Source organism: Canis aureus, chromosome 9 (assembly GCF_053574225.1).
Source record: "Canis aureus isolate CA01 chromosome 9, VMU_Caureus_v.1.0, whole genome shotgun sequence".
NCBI lineage: Eukaryota > Metazoa > Chordata > Mammalia > Carnivora > Canidae > Canis > Canis aureus.
The window spans coordinates 64,221,002-64,238,281 of NC_135619.1; the positions used below are offsets into that span (position 1 = coordinate 64,221,002).

The window sequence follows — 17,280 nt, forward strand, 5'->3', positions numbered from 1 at the left end:
TTGTACTTCTCAACGATTTTTAGTTTTCTTCACTTTTGATAATGTTTAGTTTGCTAATTTTTGAACATGATTTTTTAAACAATCTTTTTTATTTTGGAATACTTTTAGATTTACAGAAAAATTGTGAAGATAGTACTTATTATTAACTAAAGTTCATTCTTCATTAGTGTTTACCTAATGTCCTTTTTACTATTCCAAGAATATCAAGTTATATTGTTGTATCTCCTTAGGCTCCTTTGATTCCTAAGTTTAAGACCTTATTTTTAAGTCTGTCAATTTAGTTTGTGTTAGAATGATGCCTGTTCCATGTTTCTATTTTACAGATGTGTATTTTTGCTTGATCTTTCAATGTTTACTACTTTTAAAATTTGAATTACATTAGACGTTTTCCTAATGTTAATGTTAATGATTTCTGAACACTTGGAGACAAGCTATTGGCATTGATACCAGCATTTATTTAAACTAAGCGTTGAAGGTCCAGTGTCACAGTGTTTGTTTTGGTACAGCAATTACCAGGTCCCACCTGTGGACGGAGGTGCAAAGGGTGGAGAATGTGAACCAGATGGCTAAGGCTTTTGGTGTAGGCGAAGCCACCCAGAACCAGGAAGTGTGCAGCAGGGCACAGTTGGTTAGCCATAGGAACCCCAGGCCCAAGCCATCTGAAAGGGCTCTGCCAATAAATCTTTTGCTCCCAATATCCTTCCTTACTGCACTCTGTTCTTCCTCTGTCTACAGCTGGAGAAGACTTAATCTGTGTCAGCCAAATCTGTGTGGGTTTTTCTTTTTTCTTTTTTTTTTTTTTTAAATCTTATACAGCAAGCGCCCTAGGGCCATTTTTCCATGATGATTTTGACAGTGGGTACACTATCTTAGAGAAATCATAGGTCTTGTTTTCCCAATGCTTTTTTGCTCATTGCTTGGAACATTATAAGTCCTCAGGACACACAGGTGTTATCACTTGTTCAAACAAAGTTGAACACAAGAAGGAAACTGGTACCGTTGGTAGGAAAAAGTGACCTCTTTCCGGACAGTAGGAACCAATGAGAATCAGAGGACCAGCAGGTGAGGTGGTGAGGACCAGTGAGCGGAGCGTCCCAGCCTGCAGTGTGGGTGGGTGTGATGGGGGCCAGCCCCAGGGGCAGTGTGGCTGTCAGCCACATGGAAGACTACCTGTAATGACCACCTCTAGGATTCTGAGATGCAAGTAATAGCAGCATCTGAAAACCACAATGGAGAGTTTAATCACAAGTATGCAGCATTATTACATCACTAGCAGAACAGAGTTTGACATTTAAATATACATTACAATCTACTTGTCTCCCCAGAAGTTGCCGGTTTACAATAGTTAGGCTTCATTTTGTCCATGGTTCATGGCATATTCAAAGTCTTTAAAGCTGACAAGACCATCTGAGTCTTGATCTACTTCCCTGGAAAATGAAAGAAAAAGTTATTTAGTTATTTACAGATTATTTTTGTCACACTTATGCATCAAGAGCACTCCACAATCTTTGTTTCTTTGCATGTCTACAAGTAAGAGGCACCTACTGGAAGGCAAATTTGATGCCTATTTTTTTCTTACATTGATAAATGCCTAACGTGGAAGGAAGGAAAAGGTATATTTAAACCTACAAAAATAGTATATTTGATATTCTGAAAGGAATGAAGTCAAATGCACAGGCTTTTAAAGGAAAGCAGAAATGATTGTTTTTCTAGTCATTTTGTGCATTCTTTCTATATCAACAAATATATATGCATTACACAACAGAAATGTGGACTAAACCAATGAGGGGTAAAAAAAAAAACATTTTGGGAATAAAGAGCAATGATAGGAACAATTATCGACATCTGTGTTGCACTGTCCTTACATCCCTCATCTCGTCGAATCTCTGCATGATGCTGTGATGGGTCCACCTTATGGAGACACTAAATTGAAAGTGGGACACTAATTTCACAAGATCACACTGCTGATAAGTAGCAGACTTGGAACGCAAATCAAGATCATTACATTCCCAAACCAAGGTTCTCCACGGACTCTACTGCACATTACCTCCCTACTTAAATAGAAGGGTCCAAAGAGAAGGGGGTTGTATTGCAATTTCACGTGGTTAACTCTTGCTCCAGAAGTCTTTACTGGCCTCGGAAGTTCTGTGAAATCCTCACAAACATCCAATAAGCTTTTCTGACTCCTATGAAGAGTAATGAAGATGGGAACCTCTGGCTGGTTGGCTGAGGGTGTGGGTAGCCCCAGTGTGTCCCTAGAACCCCGGAGACAGGAGCATTGCTCCCTTGACAGGAACAGAGAAATAGCACCCACTCCATATGTGTAAGATAACATAGGACAAAAATCACAGCATTAGAAACACATTTCAACCATTACCAGAAAGAGTAACGTTTATTTAAGAAGTGTATTTGAAAGGATAACTGATGAGTAGTGGCCACCACTCCTCTTTGGGGGGCATTCTAAAACAATGCATTACATTCCTTATGTGGAGCTCTTGTGGTTGATGCAAATTACATTTTGCTGAAACAACAAATGGTATCAACCATGACATAGGGCTTTTTAAAGCAAAGACTGGCCCAAGTAACAGAGTCACTAATCACTGTAATAGTTTTAAAGTAGGCTTTTAAAATATTGAATTCTAAAATAAACTTTCTGAATATTTCATGCCAAAGTCTCTGAAGTCTATAATGGTTCTGGATAGTGATGATAATTTTTCATTCTTTTGAAGTAGAGAAAATCCCTACTTCTCTGCCCTAGGGCAAAACCATGTTGCAGTGTGTTAGTAGAAAATGACTGCAGACTGCAGAGGCCATTATTCTTGCTACTTCTTTGGGTAAAATATACATGATGATTTCATGCTATACAAGACCAAAAGCAGAATGTCAGATCTCTTCTAAGGGATTAGAAGTAATCAGTATCACATGTTACTGATTATGGCCTAGAAACTGTCCCTTTTATTAAATTAGATAATTGAAGATTCTTAATATTGCCTAAGTATTTTTTTTCCCAAGGAATTGGATTAGATAAGCGGCCTTTTTTCTTTCCACTGTGAACTGGTATGGTTGAACTATAAATCCTAGGGGGTGGGTTAAGAGGATAACCTAGAAAAGTAATGTTTAGAATAAACTGCTTCCGGTAATATTTTCTCGGTGTGTTTGTTCGCTTACCGAGAGGCTGAATGCTTGTGGAAAAAGGGAATCCCTTTTTGTCAGTAAATAACCTTCATTGTAATTACATTCATTTATTTTTCTGGCTGTCTTTGTCAGAGCTTCCCCATCGTAAAATGGGCACAGTATAACCAAGAAGTGTCAAGATGGAAACATTTATGCATAAGGTTTGTAGTGGCATTTCATTCACATAATGAATGGAGGAGCATCATGTTTATATTTAGAATGAGCGGTGGTAAAATACTTTCTATCTTCTGACTTTCTCTCCTCATTATGTGTGAGTGTGAGTGTGTGAGAGCAGGTCTGGTTGTCTCAAGGAGGGTGAAGCGGAAATTCACATTTCAGAGCTATACTTTTAAAAGCTGAAATACACTGTTTTTTTTTTTTTCATCGCGGGCAGGATTATTCTGAAGAAGGAAGGTTTCACAGCACCCACACTTAGAGCACAGCGTGACCAGAGAGCAGATGTGGCTGGTGGCTAGAAGTGGTGAAGAAACGTCATTAGGTGCCAAGGTCACTGTTCCTGCTCACCGCATTCCACCTCAACGGGAGTCTGCTCTGGTTCTGAGAGGGCAGTGTGCTGTTTTGATGTCACCAACACACACTTAGGCATGGAAAACACTCCACCACCTCTCACCCCAGATGGAAATGAATTCAAGGAGGGTGAGAACTTTTCCTTATTTTTGGCTGTGTCTCCAACTCAGCCCAGAGCAGACGACAAATGTTTGCAGAGAGCATGAATTTGTGGAATCAATGAATCTGGAGAAGCAGCTGACAACATTGTAGAATATCTATCTACCACCTCCCAGGAGGTGCAGGGGGGTCAAAGGAAGACGGCATAGGGTATGTCATCACTGCCTTTCCGGAGTCTGGAAACTAGCCAGGGAAATATTTCGCACTGGAGAAGGCCCTTAGGAACCATGACTCAGGGACCCGCAAGGAATAGTCAATTATGGTCTCCAGGCCCCAAGTGCATTTTGTCAACACAGATTGGGTACAAGAGACACCATGTGAGATGAGCCCTGGCAAATGAGGTTGCAGAGCAGAACACGGGTGGCAGGAGCCCCTTAATGTCAGGCTGAACAACACAGAGATAAATACAGAGCAGGAAATTGGAAACTGAGGCAGATGCTACACATATTTGACTCTAATCTGCCCTGTAGCTGAAGCCTGAGCACTTTATATTTTTTTTAAGATTTTATTTATTTATTCATGAGAAACACATAGAGAGAGGCAGACACACAGGCAGAGGGGGGAAGCAGGCTCTCTGCGGGGAGCCCGATGTGGGACTCGATCCCAGGACCCCTGAGCTGAAGGCAGATGCTCAACTGCTGAGCCACCAGGTGTCCCAGCCTGAGGACTTTAATCCAGCTAAGTAGCAGCGCTTCCACCGGACATGTGGCTATAGATAAAGGTAAATATATTGCTTTCTATTTCAGAACTGGCTTTTCTAAGGAGTTGACAAAGCTCATATAGATGTACGAGAGGAAAATAAATGCTGTTAACAACAGTAACTGCTCTCTAGAAATGTAGGTTCAGTTAAATTTAAAGCTTTCTGGTTTGCTGGGTTGTGAGATGCGAAAGGAAGACATGAGACTGATTTGTGGAGCAGAGACTCAGGAGAGCTGAGCTGCTCTGTGTAACTCAGACCCTCGGGTGGAAGAGTATGACAAGCCAGGTGAGAGCACTGGGAGCGGAGCACAGGGTGCTCCATGAAGGGCAACGGCCCAAGTGTGATCACTCAGTGACCACTGATCACTAAGACTCAGGGGTGCGGGGAGCAGAAAGCCTTTACTTAACTGCTACATTTACCATGTGCTTCAGAGGTGGCTGTTACTTGTTATAACCTCCCGTGTCTCCACCAAAGGGTGCGACAGGCATGTGCTCCATTGAGGATGGTGTTTGTGTGTGCGGGGGTGGGGGTTGTGTGTTCTGTGTTGATTGCAGAGCTGAAGACTGAGTTAGGAGAGGAGACCCACCTGAGCAGGTCCAGGAGTGAGCAAGGAAAGTACGGGGAATGGTCAGAGGATCCATCCGCTGAATTACTGCAGAGAAATGAGAACTCAGAGCCATGGGCCTTCTGGAAATTGCAGAAAAGCTTCGGAAGCGCTTTAAAATCTTCTGGGGTGTGGAATGGGCCTTCTAGGTGACGCTATTTGAACTGTGAAGTTCAGGGACACCCAGGCTGACGCTGGGACACGTTGAGCATTTCAAGCAAAACTAGACTGTGTCCACTTAGCTAAGTTCTGACAGTTTTCTGTTAAAATAAAAACATTTTTCTGACTCATCTTATCAGTGGTTATAATTACTTTCATCAGCATGAGCATCAGCATTTGTCTGTGGCCCCCTGACTTGTTAAGCGAGATTCTGTTCTCTCCTTTTTATGATGCTGTGTGGACTCCAACAGATGGACTAGATGTGCCCCTGTGGCCCAGAGGCTGGCTGGTCCCCACCTGAAGGACCCAGGGCTTCGCACAGCGCATCTGTTACTGAGGTAGGCCGGAGAGCTGCTTTGATACTTTCTTTTTTTTTTTTTTTTTTAAAGATTTTATTTACTTATTCATAGAGACACAGAGAGAGAGGCAGAGACACAGGCAGAGGGAGAAGCAGGCTCCATGCAGGGAGCCTGATGTGAGACTCGATCCCAAGTCTCCAGGATCAGACCCCGGGCTGCAGGCGGCACTAAACCGCTGCGCCACCGGGGCTGCCCTGCTTTGATACTTTCTGAAGAGAAATACAGTGGGTTTTCGAATTTTAAAAATATATAAATAGTGACTGTTTTTCACAAGTAGTGTTTCTTGCGGGAAAATATTTACATTATAACTGTTTCTTGTAATATTTAGAAAGTACCTATTTCTTGGAAAATAGTTTTTGTAAAATAACTCAAGGGAGCCAGCCGCATGGCCAGCTCTCGCAAGCCAGATTTCAGACTGGAGTACGTGCTTTTGCCCAGGTTACTTAAAAAAAAAATTAATTTTTTAAAACTGAAAAAGAAGGACAGAAACAAAGAGGGAATGGTTTAATTTCATTACATTGAGACAATGGGACTATTCTCTATCAAAATGATACAGAGACTATAAACGTGACATTAAGTGGAAACAAGAATACAAACTGGTATGTATTATAATTGCAATCTTACAAACACCTAATTCATTTGGGCAGAAACTTCTCTTTTGGGTTCTTTTGCCTTAGTGTTTTAATAATATTAGTGCTATTTCTTAGCTATTTCTCAACTGAAGGAATATTTTCTTTTAGTCCAAATTTTCTTTTTAGATGGCCTTACTTTACAATATGTAAATCATCAACAGCTAGAGCAGGGTTTGGGCTGGAGGATCCTTTGCCATGTGGGGCTGTCCCTGTGTACTGCAGCAACCCTGGGCTCTACCGTTATGACGTCAGGGGCTCCCTCTCTCCTCATTCCTCAGCTGTGACAGCCCCAAATGTCTCCAGATATTGCCAAGTTCCCTTGAGGTGCAAAATCGTCCCTGGTTCGAAAACACTAAGCTAGAGGAACCTCAGTTAGAGGCAATTCTTTGGAACATTCCAGCTATATCTACACTTACTAAAATAATTAAAGGCTTTTTTTTTTTTTTAAACAAGTGATTTCAGGGGCAGCTGAGGCACACATATACTTGGATGGATTATGCAGATAATTGCCCCAATGCTCTGCCTCGCTGACACTAAAGTTCTGAATTGAGCCCAGAGAAGACCGCACTCGAGAGGCAGGCTCTTGGTGTGATAACAGAGCCAGTGACAGGCATATCTGTGTTCCCAGCAATACACTGACAGACAGCAATTATTTTGAGTCACTGTGATAGTCACACGGGGTTTTGAAAGTTGACGCTGTATTTGATTCACCTGCAACATGAATGAGAAATTTAATGTGGAGGCAAAGACTTAAATTAGAAAAGTTTTCTTTGTGGAATTTGGGGGGTGGGGGACCAAGGAGAGAGAATCTCTTTCTCTTTGATTCTTTATGGAATAATTTAAACTAAAGTCAAAACTGCCATCACATTAGGGACAAAGCTGTCATCCTGACTGAACAGTGAGAATAGAAATTACCCTCCAAGCAAGGAGCCCCTGCTGGGGATGAGAGGACCCGCCAATTGAAGATGTGATGATGACAGCTTCTCCCGCGAGCAGCCTTCTCTTCTGAGGAGCCCGCTGGTTCTTTCCACCCGTGTGCTTGCCTCTTTGTTGATGAGAGTCCTGCAGGGCTCTCCGGCAATCCAGTTGGTAATGTGTTTATTAATTTTACCTTTTTCAAGACACGTGTTAAGAAAAGCCATTCAGGCACGCAGGAAAGAGAAGAGAGATGTGGAGAGGGTTTCTGGTCTTTTCTAGGTAGATTCCTGGGTGACTTGGGTGGTTCAGTGTGCAAGGGACCCCACGTGCCCACCTCGTGTTCTCACCCTGGTCTTGGAGCCCAGCCACGGCTGCAGGCCCACCCGTCGGGGTGCCCCCCAGCAGTGTCTCTCACTGTCTTCTTGGGACTGCTAACACCTGGGTGTGGCCCTCATACGGATGCAATCTGGAAGTGACCACCTGTGCCTGGTGCGGTACCAAGTGTCAGTGGACTTTGGCTCTCTCCTGTCCCTCAGGCAAGCTGGCAACTCTGAGCTCCTGCTCTCGGCTCACTGGAGGTTCTGGTGGCATCGAGCTCTAGCTGCTTCCAGAAGTAACGTACTTGGTCAACAGACCCCTGTACTGGCTTCCCCTCATTCTCTCTTCAGCTCTTGCTCATGGAGGTTATTTCCCAAAAAAACAAAGTGTATGCGATTCCTCACCAAAGCTCTGCTTTTGGGAAGAACCCAGGCTGAGACATAGTGGCAAGTTTATTTTGAGAGATGAAGTTCTCCCAGGGCATTTAATTGCCATCAGCAATTACATGTCACATCAGATTCCATTCAGTTAAGGGGTATCCCACAACTTGAAACAGATGAGAGTGTTCCTCTGGAAAAAATTTTAGAGCAAATGAAGTACTGCCTTTAAGAAGAGCTCTGGTTTGAAGCTCCAGACAATTGAAATGCCAGGGTTCACCAGAGAATAAAAGGAGCGGTTCTCTCTAATCTATGTGTCTTTTTTTTTAAAAAAATTTATTTGAGAGAGAGTGAGACCACTAGCATAAATAGGAGGAGGGGAAGGAGAAGCAGACTTCCCGTTGAGCAGAGAGGCTGACTCAGGGCTCGATCCCAGGACCCTGAGATCATGACCTGAGCCGAAGTGAGACACCTAACCGACTGAGCCACCCAGGAACCCTTAATATATGTGTCTTATTTAATAATACATAGTCTGTCAGAAATTACTTGTTCCTTCAGCATGAGGACAATATACTCCTAACTATAAGACAATACTTTGGCCTTATGGATACAGAGGTACAGCCATGGACTGGCCATGAGCAGGTGGTGGAATTGGCCATGTAGGATCAACGGTGAAGGATAAAACGATGGCCAGACCAGGTCAGGAACAAAAAGTGACACAAGCCAGGCAAGGCTTTGGCCTCATTAAGACCAGGCTCAGCTTCTAAATGGAGGACACAGTGGATGTTGCTGGGTCCTTCTCTGGCATCCATCCTACACCTCTGTGCTACTCAGCAGCACATGTGAGATTCAAGTGTGATTCAGGTAGATTATTTGCCACCCCAAGCTCCAGCAATGGGAGCTAACTGGCCAAAGCCAAGAACTATAATTCTGGCCTCCTAACCACAGTGATTGGGCTCAAGGACTGATTGGCCAAGTGGTACGTGGCATTTCTCCCCTGACTGCTACTGACTGGTAAAGAGTTGGATGGACCATAATGAAGCCTCGGCATTTTGTTTGTGAGTTAAGGAGAAGCCCTTTCCTTAGAGAGCTGGGATGCAGAAGTGAGGCTTGGTGTTACAACAGTCCGTTTCCTACCACAAGGATGCAATCTCCACAGGTCTGTGAGCCGATAGTACATTGATCCAAAAATTTCTGCACATGCTTGTAAATGTCAATTATCAGCCTGAGAATGGGGCTACCCACAGTGAGAGTCAGAAGAACAGCAGAGTGGGCTGGAGCCTAATCAGACCAGGACTGAAGCATGCCTGCGGTCAAAATCTTTAGTCTCCTGACCCAATAAAGTCCCTGGGCTGTTCAAGGTGATCTGAAATGGATTCCTGATACTTTCAAATCAAAGTCTTCTGACATATGGTAACGTATCCTTTCTGAAATCTTGTCTAAACCTTGCAGTATCTGGAACTTAGGACATGGAATAGATACTCATAAATACAATATTTTTGAAATGATTATCCCATTTTGAAACAAATCCTAAAATAATTCAGATTTTCTTGTTAGGTGCTATCTCAAGATTCGGGATCATTCTCCACAGTTCTGAATTCTAAAGAAGTTACTTTTCTTGCTGCATCCAACAAAAATCTCGATTTGCAGTGCCTTAACTGTGATTATGCGTTGAAAGAGGCTATTGATGGAACCAATATGTTTTTTTCCTTAAAGAGCCACAGGATAGATTCTCCAGTCCAAGACAAAAAAGAAAAATGGATGTGAAATGCAGTCACAGCTGGCAAAAGTGATTAACTATAAATAATGACTCACTTTTTCCTATTTACTAGGTCTTAAAAATGAGGAGTCTTATTTAAAGCTAGAAATATTTTAAAAGGAGGAAAGAATATAATTTCAGTATGCTTGATTATTGACTACTTGCGGGCATGTGGATAAATGCAATCAACATACAGCCCGATGTCTCACTTCCGGAAAACAGTGTCATATTCCTTCTCTAGCAAGTGTTTTAGCAGAGCTGCTAATAAATAGTGACATGATCTTTTTTCTCAGTTTGAATCTCTGGAAGAGAAATTGTGATGTAAGAAAATAGCACAGATCACGCAGCTTTAAGGATGAAGAACAAAGCCAAAGTGAACATCTTTGAACCAATTACATAAAAAAAAAAAATCTGGTTCCTACACTTTTGGGTCACTAGACCTTCCATTCCTTTCCCACAGTAGATCTGTGTGACAGGCTCGCTCTGAATATGGCAGGGGGTAGGCAGCATGCTTCAGCAGAGCTTTCGTCTCAGCTAGGCTGTGTGACCTTAGGCAAGTGTCTTAGCCACTCTGAAGGCCAAGCTTTTCACTTGTCAAGAATGGCTGGGCTATGATTTGCCTAGATTTGATACAGCTCAAAATTTTGATGAATCTAAGCTGGATCTTAATATACAACTTAGTGTCTTTGTGCACAGAACATTTAAAAATACAACCGAACTCCTGTTAGCTATTTTTGTCTTCAAAAAGTACTTTGAATCTTTAACCCCACGGACAGTGGTAAAGAACCATACACAAATCTAAATGTAAATGGGAGGGGGTGATCCTGCCTTCAACAGTGTGAAATATGAATGGAGATAAAGCCATTTCTATTTCAAATATATAATCACTTCAGCTGAGATATCTAGTATCATCTTGAACTTGATTATGAGATAAAAGAAATGGGACAGAGATGGCAATCATTTAATCTCTTAAGAACAGCTATTCTGAAGAGCTTTTCACTCTCTGCTCAATAGATTTCTCGCAGGTTATGATCCGGCTAGAAAGAAAGCATAATGATGAGGAAAATTATGTTTTCAATAACACACGCTTTTACAGTACGAGTTCTTCCACAAAGGAGGCAATAAAATGAACTCTGACCAGTTTAACAGATGGCGTAATGGCTCAGTGCACAGATGTGGCCTCTCTGAAAGCAACAAGTTCATATCCTTGACGAGAGGTTTAGGAATGAGCTGAACTTTCAAGTGCCGTGTGGGAAAGATTACATACTTCCAGACAAGAAAGCAGAGTATGAGTGGGCTTGGAAGCTTGGAGAGGTGGTCCAAAAGAATAAGGCTTAATGAGCTTCATTTTGCTAATGCAACAAACAGACTTGAAGTTGAAATATGAACCATAAACATTCAAGCCGTTTATAAATCCCTGCTAATAACATTGTTAGCCACTGTGTGAGAGGAAGCTTGCTTTTTAAAAGCGTATTTCCTCGGAGTCAGAAGATACCAATTGTCAAATGATGCTTATCTTCTCGAACAGTATCATGTTTTCAAGTAGAACGTGTTTTTAATAGTACCTGATAGGGAGACTGTAGAGTTTTTTTTGTTGGCTATTTTTCCTGCCCCCCCCCCCTTTTTTTAGGAAATTTGGTAAGTTAAATCTAAATTTTCTCTGGAAAAGCAAAAGTGCCAGAAGACTCAGAATATTTTTTAGAAAATAAATGTGGCATCAAAACATAATATAAAGCTTCAGTGAGTAAAATAGTGTGTGTGATTGAGATCCAGCAATCAATGAGGGAGAATAACATTCAGAATATGTATATAGGAATTCGCCAAAGGTCAAAAGGAGCATTTCAAATCAGTGGATTATGAAACAGGTTGGTAGGAGGAAAAGGAGCCAGGATAATGGGTTATCCATTCTGACATGGGTGAAGTTTGACTCCAGGGCAGAGCTTGCTTATATGTTCCATAAAACTTATTTCCCTTTCTTCCTGAAAACATAGCTAAACCACATTTTCCAGCCTCCCTTACAATTAGATGAGACTGGAGTTCTGGCACTGGAATGATAATAATGTAATAATAGAAAAACAAAAACTAGCCATTGCTCATCTAATTAAAAGCACTCACATTTCAAAGGAGAGTACAGGACCTGACAGTCACCCTGGGGACTGTGACGTGGCCAAATCACACTGTGCTAGTGAAGCCTCACCAGAAATCCAAGGAACTTGCTCTATATAGCTTAGTTATAGAAACATTACTTAAAAATTTTATGTCAGGTTTTTTTTCCCATTAAATGAGGATGCAGGAATTTATAAAAATTAATATTTTTAATTGCTTACACTTTAGTTTTAAATAATCCACTTAAGAAAATAAGATTTTACATCTCAACTCATTTCCAATCGATGTGCATCACTGAGCCAGTAGAAAATCTGGCCTTAGTTCAGAATAATTATAATAAATTACTTATGCTTTCGTTTACAACATGCTCCCGCCATTTGAAACCTCTGGGTCTGTGAACAATGATAAACAACATAAAAAATGCATAACATTTCATAATGAAATAATTCCCTCATATTATCAGAAGCTGTTTATTAATAAAGCCCACCTATAATTGCAAAGTCACACCAAATCGGATGACCATCAGGGCTTTTAATATGAGAATTTCAGTCGCAAGAGATAAAGAAGGTTCAGAGGGCACATGACAGGTGTTTGGAAAATTATGAAATGCAGAGAATATGAACATGGCTGAATTAATCAATTCCCAGGCTAAGACCAAGGGACTCCAAGTACAAGATCGGAGGGGATATTTTAGGACTGAAACCTAGGAGTGCTTCTTCATATAACAGCTAGAAAACAGGACTTGTTTTCTATCCCTGAAATGAAAATAAAATTCTCAAGGCTGATATGGGGATGGAGAAAGAAAGAGGATGGACATACCCTTCTTAATGAGGTTGCACAAACTGCAACAAACCCACCCCCGCCCCACTCCCTCACCCCAGTGGCCCCAATCCTCTCCCCTCCTGCACAGCACTAAGAATTACTTTTCTGGTGGGTGACCACTGGCATGGCATTGGCCTTAATGGGTAGGTGGGTGGGGGAGAAGAGCCTCCAGATGTTTTGGGCTGAGAACAGCAACTGGCTCATCATGAGGGGTTTCAACATTGCGGACATCACTAAGCCGGCGAGGGGGTGTTGGCGAGGGGTTGCTGTCGGGGCTCTTCCTAGCCTTGGGAAGAAACTGGCCTCTCCCATAAATGGCCACACTAATACCGATCTCAGAGATTCAAATTACTAGCCCCATCCAGTGTGACATTTTATGCCCATTATCTAGTCTCTCCAGCCTCCAGGCAGGGCCACATCATTGATTACGGAGATTTTCAGCCACTAAAAGAGATCCTGATCATCATTAAAGACATTAAGTGTTGATCTGCGCTGACTAAGTGAGTTAAAAGGTTCGTGCCCTTCTAGTTAACAACTCAAAAGAGGCTATTTCAGGATATTTATTAAACAAATTAAGTATTTACATTATGCTCAAGCACAGAGGCAGTCACTGAGTGCATAAGGGTGAGAAGATGAAACCAAGAGAATTTATGATGGCAAAATTCTGCTTTTTCAGTTTCCTAGAAATGAGTGCTGAGGACCCACCAAATGCTTGGGAGTTTGAGGTGGGCAGGCATCAAGGGCATCCTGATGACCACCTACACAAAGCTTTTTTTTAAATTTTTTTTTTTTATTCATGAGAGACACAGAGAGGGAGAGAGGAAGAGAGGCAGAGACACAGGCAGAGGCAGAAGTAGGCTCCATGCAGGGAGCCCGATGGGACTCGATCCGGGACTCCAGGATCAGGCCCCGGGCCGAAGGCAGGCGCTAAACTGCTGAGCCACCCAGGGATCCCCACAAAGCTTTTTAATGTAGCTAAACTAAGGTAACCAGAAGTTCACCCTGATTCCAGATGTTTTCCTTCTAGAATGTAAAAAAGCAGTGCTTAGGGACTGGAGAGACAATTTAGGAAATCTCCTTCAAAACCTAAAGGCTAAAGAAAATGGGTGAGTATATTCCTCCTACAACCCCCCCCCCTTCATACACACACACAATTAAAAATTTTAATCCCATAATAATAATGGACCTAACCTAAAAAATTTATTTTCTTTAGCCTATGGTATACGCTGTGGCAAAGTTTTCTCGAATACAGCAATAGTCTATGAATACCAGATCATCTGTTGTGATTATTCCTAGTTTTCCTCCTACTTGGCTGTAACCTTGCAGTGGGCAGAGATGGATACATCTTGTTCACTGTGCTGTTCTTACACCTGACACAGTCCCTGGCACATACTAGCTGCAAGAAATGTGTGCTGAATACATGAACATGTTAACAGGAGAGTCTGGAGATGGGAGAAAAGAACTATTGCTCACCATTCCATGATCCTGAACCAGTTGCTATGATCATTTTGGCACTTTTCCTTCTGATTAGCATTAGAGCACCTTGTATCCTATTTTAAACATAATATGAACATTTCCCCCATGGCTCTAGTCTGTATTTTCATTTTTAATGGCTATATGTGATTTTATCAAATGGATTTATAATGGATATACTTATTTGTTGGGGCTTTCAAAAAGCCTTTTTGCTTTTATAACTTGTCAATGAACACATTCAATAAAAATGCTCTTTCTTAGAAATAGGTTACTGAGTTCATTTACCCATTCGTGGGATGCCCTAAGAACCCACTATGGACCAGGTGCATCAGGTTCTGAAGATGTGGGGAAAAAAGAAAGAGTTCTTCACACCTTTTAGTCCAGCCAGAGAGAATTAAGTAATTCCGAGCAAAGTAAAATCACCAGTGTGCTGAGTGCTCTGAAGGAAAGAGAGAAGGTGCTATGAGATGGTGGGACAGAAGACTGGGCAGGGAGGTGAGGGCATTGATCCAGAGGATGCAGAACGGGGTTGAAACCTGAGGGATGAGACATAGTTGGGAGATGCAGAAGGGCTTTTCAGGCAGAGGGAACAGCATGTGTGAGGGCCTCGTGGCAAGAGAGAACAAGACATGTTCAAGAAAGGAAAGAGCCCATGTGGCCAGGACACAGGGTGAAGATGAGTGTAGAACCCTGTAAAGCTGGAGGGTGAGTAGGATAAGACTAGTTGGAGCTGGCAGGCCACGTAAGGGCTTGGCTCATAATCCAAGGGGCGTGAGAAGCCCTGATGTGCTTTAAGGAGAGGGCTAACATGCTTAGAAATTTTGAAAGCTCATCCTTGCTGAGCAGACAGACTAATGTCCCCCCGTCAAAGATGTCCCAGAATGTCTGATGATGTCACATGAGAAAGGAACAGTAGGGCTGCTGATGGAATTAAGATTGCCGACCTTAAAATGGGGGAGATTACCCCAGATTATCCAGGTGGGCCTTTTGTAATCTTGAGGGTCCTTAAAAGTGGAAGGAGGGGAGTAGAAGACTCAGTAAAAGTCAGAGAGACCGTGGAAATTGCTAAACTACTGGCTATGAAGACAGAGGAAGGTACCATGAGCCAAGGAATGCAGGCAGCCTCCAGAAACTCCAGAAGGGTGAGGAAGCAGATGTGCCCCTGGAGCCTCCAGAAGTAATGCAGCCCTACTGACACCTTAATTTTAGGCCAGTGAGGGCCACTTTAGATTTCTGACTTCCAGAACTAAAAGGCAATGCATGTGTGTTGCTTTAAGCCACGAAGTCAAGGGTATATTGTGACAGAGGCTACAGGAAATTAACATGAGGGGGGAAGGTGATGAATCTGGTTTTGGATATTTAGGCTTTACATGGCCTTGACATGAAGAAAATGAACATTTGGAAGTACTCGCCTGTTTAGTCACTCCCCTAACAAGGTGTATGATTTTTAAATAAATTAATTTACTGCTCACGAACTCACTTTTATCATCTATGAAAAGAAAATATATTTAAGGTTTATTCCAGTTCTAAATCTTGGAGTTTATAAGCTTAAAGAATGAAACAAATATGCTTTTCACTTAGATTCCTGTTAAGTACTTGGCAATCACTGGGGAAAAATATTAAAAGATATTAAAAAGAGTGGATCTAAACTGAAGGGGGAAAGATTCCAATTTTTTAAGAAGTACCCAAAGTATGAAATAAACTGGAAATACCTTAATAACAAATGTGTTGAATTTGTATTAAAAAAAGTACAAAATTCCACTGAGACTTGCAAAAGGCTATTTGAAAGTGTGGAGGGGCGTGCCATATGTGTATTCCTGGATGGGAAGACTAAATGTTGTAAAGATGCCAAATTCTTCCCAATTAATTTATAGGTTGAATGCAGTTTTCATCAAAACCCCAAAGGGAGGTTTTTAGAACTCCACAAAAATGATTCTACCATTCATCTGGAAAATAAATAGGCAGGAAGACCTGAGAACAATTTGAAAATAAGGAATACTTGGTCTGAGAACACACTATTAGAATTGGGGCGGGGGGAGAGAGTGTGTGTTTTTTGTGTAAGGAGACCAGGGAATAAAACAAATCACAGCCTGGAGAGGTCTGGGTATGTATTAAAAAATCTCAGCAGAGAATATGATGATGAAAGCATGGTATATAAATAGGAACTATCTAATAAATGATAATGGAAAAACTGGCTATTTGTACACAAAAATGTTTAAATCGTCACTCCATGATATATACTCAAGTGGATTCTAGATACATAAAAGTGCCAGATAGTCTTAAAATTCAAACCACAGGTTCAAACCACCACAAAAAATGGATGTGAATATTAACTTGGTCTTAAGATGAGGAAAACTTTCTTAGTATAAAAGTAAATGGAAGAGATTCTGAAGGAAAAGATCACAGATTTAGATAGATGAAAACTTAAAATTTCTGCACTTGAAAAAAAACCATAAAAAGAAAAGAAAAACTGGAAAAATGGTTAAAATAAGAATGGAAATGGGTCAATGTTCTCATTATGGAAGAACAATAGACAGGTATAGATGAAGGAGCAGAAAGAACTGACCAGTGTGTGAAAATGTTCAATATTATAAGCAATCAATGAAAAAAAAAAAAAAAAACCTCCAAAAAATGAGATAGTACTGTCACCTGTTAGACCACCAGCAAAGATGTGAAAAGTGAATGACATGGGGTCGTTGCGGGGCGCATGGTGAGAGGGGCAGATGCTGCGGGAGGGGCTGCCACCTGCTACTGGGAATGAGATACGAAGAATCAAGAGTCGTAAAAACGACACAACAAGTTCATACTCCCTAATATTGTATTCCCAGGTCCAGGAACCTCTCCTAAGGAAGTGACAAAAGTGCAAATATATTCGTCATGGAGGCCTTTTAAAAAGTGAAAATAGGGGGATCCCTGGGTGGTGCAGCGGTTTGGCGCTGCCTTCGGCCCGGGGCCTGACCCTGGAGTCGCGGGATCGAGTCCCCTGTCGGGCTCCCTGCGTGGAGCCTGCTTCTCCCTCTCTCTCTCTCTCTCTCTCTCTCTGCCTCCCATGAATAAATGAATAAAATCGTCAAAAAAAAAAAAAAAAGGTGAAAACAGCAAAATGGTAGAAGAGCAACAAAGTAAAAACCAAAAAACTTACTTATCTGAACAACAAAACCCCAGAGAGGAACAGGAAATAATGCCAAAATA

The 17,280-nt window shown here is 41.7% G+C and overlaps 1 protein-coding gene across 7 annotated transcripts in view; it reads right to left on the minus strand.

Moving 5' to 3' along the window:
* Window positions 1–761: 761 nt before the first annotated feature.
* Window positions 762–17,280, minus strand: part of EFCAB11 (EF-hand calcium binding domain 11) — a 148,143-nt gene continuing 131,624 nt past the window's right edge. For 4 of the 7 annotated variants that reach the window (XR_013386731.1, XR_013386727.1, XM_077910317.1 and 1 more), the window contains one exon: window positions 1,219–1,427. Coding sequence is in view for 4 of the 7 variants with exons in the window: in XM_077910317.1 (XP_077766443.1) it covers window positions 1,346–1,427 (82 nt within the window). In the remaining 3 variants the exon portion in view is untranslated. The other 3 variants (XM_077910313.1, XM_077910312.1, XM_077910323.1) reach the window with 3 other exon arrangements.